The sequence below is a fragment of the Nicotiana attenuata genome, unplaced genomic scaffold, assembly GCF_001879085.1.
Source record: "Nicotiana attenuata strain UT unplaced genomic scaffold, NIATTr2, whole genome shotgun sequence".
Taxonomy (NCBI): Eukaryota; Viridiplantae; Streptophyta; class Magnoliopsida; order Solanales; family Solanaceae; genus Nicotiana; species Nicotiana attenuata.
The window spans coordinates 53,717-65,568 of NW_017671787.1; the positions used below are offsets into that span (position 1 = coordinate 53,717).

The 11,852-nt window shown below is 34.8% G+C and overlaps 1 protein-coding gene across 2 annotated transcripts; it reads right to left on the reverse strand.

Annotated features, from left to right (window-relative positions):
• Window positions 1-3,309: 3,309 nt before the first annotated feature.
• Window positions 3,310-9,660, reverse strand: LOC109210210 (probable lactoylglutathione lyase, chloroplastic). 2 transcript variants are annotated; one of them, XM_019373585.1, is made up of 9 exons: window positions 9,315-9,660; window positions 7,173-7,374; window positions 6,943-7,067; window positions 6,735-6,799; window positions 6,343-6,555; window positions 6,165-6,212; window positions 4,404-4,511; window positions 3,934-4,074; window positions 3,310-3,826 (listed from the first exon to the last, which is right to left on the reverse strand). In XM_019373585.1, exons 1-9 carry the CDS (start codon window positions 9,454-9,456, stop codon window positions 3,785-3,787), a joined length of 1,086 nt encoding a protein of 361 aa, XP_019229130.1. In that variant the 5' UTR covers window positions 9,457-9,660; the 3' UTR covers window positions 3,310-3,784. The 2 variants fall into 2 exon arrangements, with proteins under 2 accessions (XP_019229130.1, XP_019229129.1); XM_019373584.1 differs by having other exon boundaries at window positions 7,173-7,377; window positions 9,315-9,658.
• Between the last annotated feature and the right edge of the window lie 2,192 nt (window positions 9,661-11,852).

Genomic DNA, 11,852 nt, shown 5'->3' on the forward strand with positions numbered 1-11,852 from the left:
TCGGCTTCGGCTTCGGCTACGGCTACGGCTTCGGCTTCGGCTACGGCTTCGGCTTCGGCTTCGGCTTCGGCTATGACTTCGGCTTCGGATTCGGATTCGGATTCGGATTCGGATTCGGATTTGGTCAAATGATCGATTGATTGATTAACTTTTTGGACCAAATTTATTTGTTAATAGTAAAATATTAACAGAAATGTTATTAAATATTTGTTTTAATAACGGAATATTAATAAAATCCAATCCGTTTTTCTGTTTTAGTAACAGAAAAATAACTACCCTCTTCAATTTTTCCTCTTTATTTTCCCTCTTTATTGTTGAGTAAATGGCCAATTATGTAATGGCATTTATGTTGTGGGCGTTTTGCATAAACAACCATTCTGAAGAGTTGCACCTCTTCAGATTTCAGCCCAACTTTTGCTATAAATACAACACTATTCTGCTCAGAATTTCACTACGATTTTCTGAGTTCTGATTTGCTACCGAACTTTGTGTTCGCTGAAACGCTGGGGTTTGAAGTACCACTACACCAGTGTGTAATTCGTTCTATCCTGGGAGGAAATAATCCATAACCTTGGGTACTAGGAGGGGATTAAATTCCTTAAGGAAACACTGTGAATTCAGTGGGCTCGAATTGGTTTTATGTCATTTCTGTTTATGTTCATTTCTGTTTATATTCATTTATATTTCCAGAATTATTTTACAAATACAGTCTAATAACACTATCTCTACCCCTTCTCTCACCTTCCAAGGCCAACCTCTCACATCTCCTGACGGGCCAATACGGTGTGTGACGCCTCCACTTTAATTTTTTTTTTTTAACTTTTTGCCACATCAGCTTTTAGGTTATTATTAAATTTATTTCGGACAAGTATAGGATGGAGAAGGAACAGCCACAAAAAGTTGAATGGGAAACTAACTTTTGAAGACTAAGTTCAAGATGCAACTTATGTATTATCCCTATTCTATAGGTATAATGCACATATGTTATGGGGCTTGGGGTAATGAGGGACTACAACTACATAGAGAAATGGAAACCAGCCTCCCTAGCAAAGCAGATAACTATTTTTTTAGGGATCTGGTTAGAAACATGTATATATAGATCAGCCGGATTGTTTATTGGCAATTATTTTTAAGAACAACTAAAAATATACATTTCTCAAAAATATTCCACATCCAAGAAGGAAAAAAAATAGCCCATCCAACTATTTGGGTTTTCTTTGTACCCTAATCATAAAACCCTTTGGGAAATAGAGAAGCACTAGAAGTACTACTGCCGTGTAGTTTCTTCCTCTCCAAGAAACTACAATCTCTCTTCCTTTTAATAAGTCCTCGTCCTTATCACCCTCACCAGAAGATGAAAAATTCAGAAAAAAGAAAATCAGAAATGAAAATTCTTTCAAGTAATTCAGATATGCTGGAACTAGAAAGACAAGACATTGCTGCTGCTTTTCTTCTTTCTTGGTTGAAATACACTACTGTTAGCGAGCAAGATATTCAAAATATGGCCACCATTTTTTATGAGAAAAAACAGTCCAAGAAATTGCAAAGATCAAAAAGAAAAATTTCAAAGCCAATTCCAAAAAAGATTCGAATTTCACCCTCTACATTGACAAATTTACCAAAATTACCCCCAGTTCAGAATTTGAGAGGAATGATTGGTACTATATGTAGTGATCCTTTTGAGAAGCAATTGACAAAATCTGATGTTGATGAACATCAGGGAAGGCTATTATTAAACAATGAAGATGCGAGGAGTAAATTATTGCCATTATTAAATGGTAAAAATGGTGAAAATCTGGCTAATGGTGTAAAAGTCACAACTTTTGATCAATTGTGCAATTCTTATAAGATGAATTTCAAGACTTGGGGAAATTACAGAAGTTATGTTCTTTTAGGAAGTTGGATAGATCATAAGTTGAAGGAAAATGATTTTGTTACTGTTTGGATGTTTAGACATAGAGAAAATGATGGCCTTTGTTTTCCTATTACTTGGAAAAGGTATTTAAGTGAAGATAAGTAGAGGGGCGGATCCATCAGCCGAAGTATTGAAGGCTGCCACTTGGTCTTAAGGTTGGCCCGGGCCCATTATCCCGAGGGGCGGACCCACTATCCCGAGTGTCAAAGGCTGCCATTTGGTTCTAAGGTTGGCTTCAGATGAATTTCTCGGTCGTCTCAAAGTAATTATATTTAGTATACAGTAGTATTAGTCTAACAATTAATTAGTCATTAGAGTATTTGAATTTTGATTAGTTCTTAGTTAGTGAGTATCTAGAAGGTGGAATTAGTAGTATAAAAAATGTTTTCCTAGAGGGAAGTTCAAATTTGTTTGGTCCTTTATGAACAAAAGAGGACAGATGAATTTTCCTAGTTGAAAGATTGAAGTAAATATATATATATAAGAATAGTTTCTAATATTTATATAAAAGCTTGCATGATTTCTGAGTGTTTTATGACTTGTGGATATTGTTACAGTGTGTTGAATCTGTATAAAAGTGAGTTTCAAATTCACAATGCAAGTTTACTTGCATTTACAATTGTCATATGGTACTCAAGTTGAGAGCTTTCTTCTTTGGAAAGGGCCACATTTGCTCATTACTCTTGCCTTGACGTAACTGGTAAAGCTGCCTCCATGTGATCAGGAGGTCAGGATTCGAGCCGTGCAGCCTATTGTAGAAATGTAGGGTAAGGCTGCGTATAATAGACTTGTGGTCCGACCCTTCCCGGAAGGTTAATTTAAAGCATTGAAAGCATTGAAGGGGAGCCTTGGAATAATTGGTAAAGTTGCCTCCATGTGACCAGGAGGTCACGAGTTTGAGCTGTGGAAACAGCCTCTTACAGAAATATACAATAAACCCTTGTGATATGATCTTTCCCCATATCCCGCACACTGGTCCTTCCCCATATCCCGCACATAACCGGAGCTTAGTGCACTACGCTGCCCAAGTTAATTTTAAAGCATAATGTAAATTTGGACATCTTTTCTTAAAAAAATGAATCTCTAAGTGACTAGGTCAAATAAGAGACGAGGAATCAAGTGACAAAGTCAAATATGAGACGATTTGCTAACTATAAGAATATAAGTCAAGCAAAAGTGCAACGAAAGGCAAATTTGAACCTGCTATAGCAAATTCCCATTTTGTCCAGATTACCAATCAAGCTGATTACAAATGATTTCCTTTAATCACCTTTACACCATTTATGCATAGAACTTTTATTTTCTATTGAACAAAAACTAAACTTGACCTGTTTATTCATGGCTTCCTCCACTCTTGAATTCTGATTCATGCCCAATTAGAAGGAAATCAGATATGGCTTTTACAATGACACACTTTTCTTATTAGAACAAAATAATTGACCACAATTTAATAGTGGAACTTGCAACTGGAAACTGACTGATCCTCAGTACCTATGGTCCAACTAGAAGAAAAGAGTCAAATGAACAATGAAATTAGGGATTGTACATATTGGAAATAGAGAACTACTAAGTCCTCACTTTGCTAAGTTTTTCTGAACTATTGATTCCCTACTTTGCAAAGTTTTCCAGTAAGAAAAGGCAGCAAACTTATTACAAAAAGCACGTAGATGTACGAGTTCATGCTTCTATTCTTCTAATGCTGGTGAAGCGAAAACTTCTGTAATTTTATCCACAAAATGCACAATTTTAGGCTCTTTTTCATGGTAGTCCTCTTGTATCATTTCGGCCAAAGGCGAGAAATTAACTTGGTGAAGCATCAATGTACTCGAGATGTTCCGTGTATGCCTAGTATTTCCTCAAGAAAATAGCTTACTCCAACTCCTTGAGAAAATCTACATTGTCAACGAAAACCTGCATGTTTCCCAAAGATGTTAAAGATTTGCGTATTCAACAAAAGTAGAACTTACGATTAGTGAACTATGGCGTAAAACACATAGTTGTAATGTTAATAGTATTACCGATTTCCAACCATCAGGATCTAGGCATGCTACAATCTTGGTGCTGATACCAGGTAGAGGTCCTGGTTCCCTCGTAATCTTTCCACCACAGAGTCTTATTGCTTCTGCGGTCTTGTACACATCATCTGTGCCTATAGCTATCTGTTGGCAGATTTGTAAGTCGAGTGAACTTTGGAAGGAATGAGTAAGGAATAACACACTAGTTCTTTCTTTCTTTCTTTCCTTCTGTTTTCATTGATAACAGAAAATATTTGCTCTGATGCAAGCTTGGTTGATTATTGAGCGTACTTTGGTAATAATATGAAAGATCTAATGACCGTAATTATTTGTCCACTCAAGCCGTTGCAAGCAAATGGCTCTGAAAGGCTTTGGCCATTTTTGGTTACAGGAATTTAACTGGTTCAGATAGTGTGCTACAATATAACATATGACATGTAAAGTAAAGGTGCTACTATTCTATGGAGTGCTACCTGTGCGTATGCATTTCCCTTGTCATATTCAGTGACACCATAATTATATGTCAACTCCATCACAGCACTCGTGTCTTCTGGACCATATCCCAGCATTGCTATTGTATACTGCAAATTTCAAACAGCTTTATGTAAGACTATATTATTCAATAATACAAAAAGAAGTTTCCATCAGCTGTCTTCTATATGCATGTTCATTTAGTTTGTTAGAAGTTACTTCGGATCAAGCTACAAATTTGGCATGTCATGAAATTTTTTGTACGGCTGGTAACAATAAGGCAGTAGCAGTTAGCAACTATCTCTCCTTTCTACAAACACTAGTTAGTAGTTATTGTTTCAGCTATGCTAACCATTGGAATTTGCAAATCAATTTTTTAACAACTGCAAGGGCAACGGATATGACGATATCACCACAGCGTATTCATGAAACTCGAATCAGATATAAAGCAGCATATTCAGTACTGGCAAAAAATAACATCTACTCCAACATTCCAAAAGCTTGACAGATTCAGCATAGAAAGGTGAAGCTCACTAACCTTCAGCCTCATTCTTGGTCACTAATTTATGTTTTCTCACTGAACAAAAGTCACAAGATCAGAACCTTGACATAAAACACTAATATGCCCTCAAGTCCATTTTATATGACGAAGTTTAAGATGTTAATTTGACTTATAACTATATTAGTGACAGTGGAAGAAATATCTCCAAGCAATGGTTGAAATATTAGTTTGAGAGATAAATATCACATCAAAAGTTTACAATTTTAGTAGTTTAAATGGAAGTTGTGAAAGTTGTAGAGAAATCGAGGGTGTCAAACATCTTATAACATCTCAAAATGAAATGACTGTTATATAAATTGAGATAAAGTGCCTATAAGTTCAGATCTACCAAATGCTACCTTTTTTAGAGTAGATAATACTCAAAAGAAAAATTATTTTGACTCTTAAAATAGTAAATAAGTCAACTACTTCATTTTTTATATTTTTATGCTTGAAAATATAATAAAATAAGTTCGTCTCTAGTCTCTACAATATAAAAGTTCACATCACAAAAAAGAATATTGAATTAATTAGTATAAGAAGCCAGTTCAATAGTTAATGATATCAGATCGTGATACAACCATTGAATTCCTGAAACTCGTCGAAAGGTACAAAAATTAATCTTGCTATCATCATCTGCGGAAATGTATCAAACCATTTAGGATGCCGGAAAAAAGAACTGTGTCACATAGAATGTGATGCAGGCGCATTAAAAAAAAAAACAGAGTGCTCATCAACACTTACAAAAGCGGAGTAGTAGAGTAGACTTTGAACCATGCACATTAAAGAATAGCATAAATAGCAGGTTTGCACAAACAATTGGCCTAATCGAAGTAATGCTACGAGTAAGTCACAGAATCCTATAAGGGTTTTTTTTTTTAGGGGGGGGGGGGGGGGGGGGGTTGGGGTTGGGGAGTGCAGTCATTTTCATTATGTCCAGCCACATCTGTAACCGCCATTTCATCGAACAAAAGGGGAAAGATATTCCTCTTTGCTTGAATTGTTTCTTAAGAGAGCTTGCTTGGGAAAACACCAAAAAGTATGGAAATGCATCAGAGAGTCAACCTATCTCCACCGTGCAATATAATTACATATGCATCTCACTAACTTATCTTCTTACTAATATTCCTGGCAATAGGTATTTAAGCTGCATACACTAGGTCAAACATCCCTGATGATTTCATTTGTTATGCTGACTGTTTAAGAAAATCTGTCAACTTACCTTGTATTCCGGGTTGTCACGTGTGCGGAGAAGCTTCATACCATAAGCCTGCAGATAAAATTATGGAAAGTAAGGATTTCCGGCTAACAAAACTGAACCTTGCAGTTCAGCTAATAAGAGCACAAGACTAGCAGAAAGTACAATAACAACAACATTTATGAAGTCTTAGTAATCCTACCTTCTCATAAAACTTTATGGCACGGTCAAGATCTCCGACTCGAAGCATTACTTGGCATAGGGGCTCGGGTGTTGGACCCCTCTCTAAAAGTTCAAACTTGTAACCATCAGGATCTTCAATAAATGCAATAACTGTCTTCCCTCCTTTAACGGGACCTGGTTCCCTGCTTACTTTCCCTCCCTTAGCCTTTACGAGTTCCACTGTCTTTGAAACCTATTGCACACCCCACAACCAGGTAAGTATACAACAGGGTTATGCAAATAATACACCGCAATTTAGCGACCAAAGACAAAATGCAGTAACAGTTAAGCAAAGAAAGGGCCTTTCGAGATATGCAAGATTATACGTTCTATGTAAAGTTCCTTTCACTCTCTATTTATAAAGACACTTACATCCTCTACAGCAATTCCGAAATGGCCAAACCCAGATCCGATATCATACTTGTCAACTCCATAATCTGACGGTGTCATAAGATGAAAATATTAGATTCTGACAATGTAGAGCTTGTAAAAGAGAAACTTAATTGTAGCCGTAAACATTTGAGTTGTGTGCAGAAAGAAAAGGAAATGGCATACTGATTCGGATAGCAGAGCAACTTACTGTACGTGAGTTCAATCACAAAATGAGAGTCCTCTGGTCCATATCCTAGAAATGCATTTGTGTATCTTTCCTCGGGGATGTCACGCTTTCTCAATAATTTCATCCCTAGGCACTCTGTATAGAATCTGAACACAATTATGGAAGGTTAGAAGAGGGAGTAACAGAGAATAGGATCGTGACATTTGAACAGACTAAGATTAGCAAAATATGGAGTGTCAAGATATTTGTACTTTATCGTCTTTTCAAGGTCCCCAACACGGTAAACTACATGGAGCATTCTTCTTTTGTCCTGTTTGACCCACTCTAGGACATTTTCTTGGGTAGTAGTGGTGCTTGCTTGCGCCATATTTCCCGCAGCACTGACCGACAAACTGCCCCCTTTTTCTCTTAACAGATTAGAAGCTTTAAGGCCAAAAGATTGCAACTGCGGAACTGCTGCAGAACCATCAATATTACCAAGTAAGCGATTCTCTTACTAATTGATGCACACACTAAAATCCTAAGTCTGAAGGTCAACAGACACAAGCAACAATTTCCACCAATAGCATACAAATCAACGATATTCACCACCGTGTTGGTGAGCTATGTTGCGCGGACTCTCCAAAATATTGCCTCACACGTGTCAGATCCTCAAAAAATGCACTACTTTTAGAGGATCCGACACGCACCCTGCGACATTTTTGGAGAGTCCGAGCAACATAGTTGGTGAGCAAATCATAATAGAAAATTGGCGCAAACTATCTGATTGTCACTGTTTCAAATTATTGTAAGTTATATCCTTCTTATCCCCGTGAAGACAAAACTCACACTACTCTCAGTGCAAAATACAATTGTAGAGAAAGAGTAAGAGAAGACATCTTAAAACCGAAATACTCCAGCACCAACCTTTTTAATTTACTGCAGCACATGTTTCCATGTTAGACATCATCTACGGGTGGTGTTCCTATGGTTAATGTGCGGTAGTGGCTTTCTTAATGCATAGAGAAGCAATCACTCTAACTAACTAATTAACTGCCAAGTTAAGCGAATTGAGGTATATAGAATGATGATAGAAGCGATGATTCTTTTGAAAATTATGCTGTCTGAAAAGTAGAACCAGAAAACTTTTAAATGAAAACAACAACAAAGCGAGGAATCCCTTCCACTGAGACTCTAACCCCAGAAAATGGAGCTCTTTTATTAATATAAGAACCAGAGATGAAAGATGTGACTCTTAAATACTAGATCCAAGCCAATGGGAAATAGAAATGTAGTAAACCGCATTAGCTATACATTTTTTAGCTATACATTTTAAAGCATACGACTGGCATAAACGATATAACTACAAGTTTTTATATTTTCTAAAGTAGACTGCATAAAAATGACATTAGCGCTCTAATTTTCTATGAAAATAATAAAATCTTTGCTTCTAGACCAATGAAACTAATCGTAAAGAAGAAGAAAGTTCAGTACAAAAGACAGATAAACTACTATTTTACGTCAATCAAAGAACATTAACTGTCCATATAACAATTTCTTAAGAGTAAATTTGGCCCCTTGAAGAAAGGTTTTCTTACTATCAGAGATACAGACAAGTTTCAAGAGACGGTGTTATCAAAGAAAGAAACTTCTACATTCAGTAGCATTACAACATTTTCTTTAACCTCCATCCTGCAGTAGCCGAACTAAGTACAGAAAAGGGGGTTCAACTGAATCACTTTCGCCGGAAAATTATACTACGCAAATAGGACAAAAATGATTTTTTTTAGTTAAACATAAACTTGTGAATCCCCTTAACATAAGAAAAGATCCCAACTATGACATTCTAGTTTTTTTTTTGAATCCCTTGTATAAATTCCTGGCTCCGCTACTGCCACCCCGGCAGCAAACAATACTTCCTTGTGCATTATTTGTAAATAAGCATATTGCACAAAGAAAAGATCTTAAAACCATAACTGTATACTGGTAATTCAGTGCACATTCTATACTACAAAAAAAAGACGAAATGGATACACACAAAATTGATCATAAATTGAAAAATTAAATTAAACCAAACAAACAAGATTCAATATGAGCAATTAAAAAAAGAATTTAAAGTGGGCACATAAGAAATTGGCCATATACAACAAATCAGTGAAATCCTACCAGTGGGATCTGAAAAAAAAATTGAATTTTTTATACACTGACAGTGTAATATTATTTTACACCAGTCTGAATTTTAACTGTGATAACAGGTTAATTACCATTTTTTTAACATATTACCAATTTACTAATATTTATCAAGATATTTACATAATAAGTTGACCCGATTGTTTAAACTCAGAAATAAAAAGAAATTTAATAGTATTAAGGGCTGAAACGAAAAAAGAAAAACAAAAAGATAGAGAGTTTACCACTACCCAGATGAAAAGAACTGAACTTTCGTTGAGAATTATGAGAAAGAAGCGAAACACAGAATCTTGAGGACCCAGAAAATTTATTAAGAGATGAAAGTGAAGGCCTAATTGAAGAGGCCATAGGTATTATCCTCACCATTTTTATTTAATTTTTTAATGTAAAGCTGCTTTTTTGCAGCTATTTATGAGACAAATGGCAAAGGCTGAAAATGGGAAAAGAGGAAATGAAGATTTGATTTATGTGGGAGCGAAGTGTGGAGATAAACTAAAGAGAGAGAATATACAAAAAAACAAAGCGTTTGATTAATTTGATGATGAGTAAGGTTGTATGATTGCGATGGAGAAGAGACACGAGACTTCACCTCTTCTTGGGCTTTTGATTTCTAGAATAAAAAAGGAATCTTAGCCGATAATATTTAGAAAAAATGACACCGGATGACAACACATAAGGGGAGTTGGTAATTTTTTAGCCTTATATTAGGTTTTGACAAAGGTAGCTCCAAATAATTGGCATTATATAGCCAATTCTAAAAACGACCCTATTTTATTGTTTATTCTCCTAACCGTTTGCTGCCCTCCCTCTATTGTTCGCTGGTCCCCTCCCCTTTCTTGTTCTCTGCCTTCCCCCCTCCCTCCCTCCCTCCCTCCCTCCCTCCCTCCCTATTCCAAATGAGATTAAAATGGTGGATTATATTAATGATAACTTCTTTTATGGACCTTTGTCTCCGGCATATTTGTCGACCACAACGGTATACACATTGACTCCGGGCTCTGGTTACGAACGGTACGATATTGTGATTAATAGTACTATCACTTCTACTCTTCCACCACTCATTAATGCTCTCGAAATTTATAGAGAGATATAGTTTGCTAGAAAACCAAAATGTATATGAACAGTCCGTCGTCTGTGGTGTGGAGTGAAATAAAGGATTTTTTCATCGAGGAAATCGAAGGCCGAGATGGAGAATAAGAAGGATAATAAATTTGTGATATATATTTTGCTATACACGTTTTATTATGTATTATACAATATGATATACAAATAATATAATTAGTTTTGTGTTATACACTTGGATATAAAGATAATAATAAATTATAGACAACTATCGAAGAAAAATAAATATTTGATATACACAAAGAAGAAAAATAAAGTTGTGATATATATATTGGTATACATGTTTTACAGTATGATATACAAAAAATAAAATTTATTTGTGTTGTACACTATGACATACAAACTATAGACAACTATCGAAGGAAAATAAATTTTTGATATACACAAAGAAGAAAAATAAGGTTGTGATATATATATTGGTATACATGTTATACAGCATGATATACAAAAAATAAAATTTATTTGTGTTATACACTTGGATATACACTATGATATACAAACTATATTTATAATTTTTAACATTTTTAATGCTTGTGAGAAATAATTTAAAAACCTAGAAAAAAGATTGTAGAGATTTGGAAGAAAATCATGAAAGATTTTTGAATTCTAACAAAAAAGAAATAAAAGCCTATTTTTGAGGTGATGGTTGGGCCACTAGAAGAGAGAGAAGGTCATTAAATTTTAAATTTAGGCTACCTGTGCCACATGCTAAAAGATAGGCTATTTTCTGCCAATTATTGGACTAAGTTGTTATGAAATACCAAATCCTCTAATATTTATTGTTTACTTTTTCTAACCATATACATAGATTATATATTGAACATATATAATTATACACATATAATATATAAATTATGCATATATTATATCTCCACATGCTATTTTTAGTTTAAGTGGTTGAGCGAGCGGCTATTTGGGTTAACTTTTTAGTAGAAGATTTAACTAAATAGTTGCCCACCTAATCGCTCAAACTAAAAATAACATGTGAATATATAATTTACTATGTATAATTCGTGCATCACATGTATATAAATGTATGTAATCATTGAGTAATTTATATATACCTGCTAAAAAAGTAAACAGTAAATCTAGCCGGCTATTTGTGTTTAAAGAGAGAGATGGGCTATCATGACCCGAATAGCACAAAAGAAGAATTGACCTAAATAGCCGTCCATTCAACCGCTTAAATTAAAAATAGCTGGCGAATGTATAATATGCATATATTATATATAATATATATGATCGTGTATAATCTATGTATACTGACTAGAAAAAATAAGCAGTAAATATTGTTGGCTATTTGCGTAAAGATCCCCTATCATAAATCATGACTTTTTGGTTGGAATTTTGACACAGTTACCCACAAAAATAAAACTATTTACCCTTGTCTACTCATTTGCTTTTCTACCCATAAACCAATTACGTTTCCTACCCATAGTAGGTTTTGTGGAAAATTTTCTCTTTGTTCTCCAATTCTTTTTTATTCCTATGCTTCTTTTCTTTTCTTTTTCTTTTCTCCTTTTCTTTTTTCTTGTTTTCTTCTTATTTTTTTCTTTTTTCCTATTCTAATTTCATTTAACTTCTTTTTTTTTTATATTCTTTTTCTCTTCATAATCTAATTTCATTTACTATTTTCACTA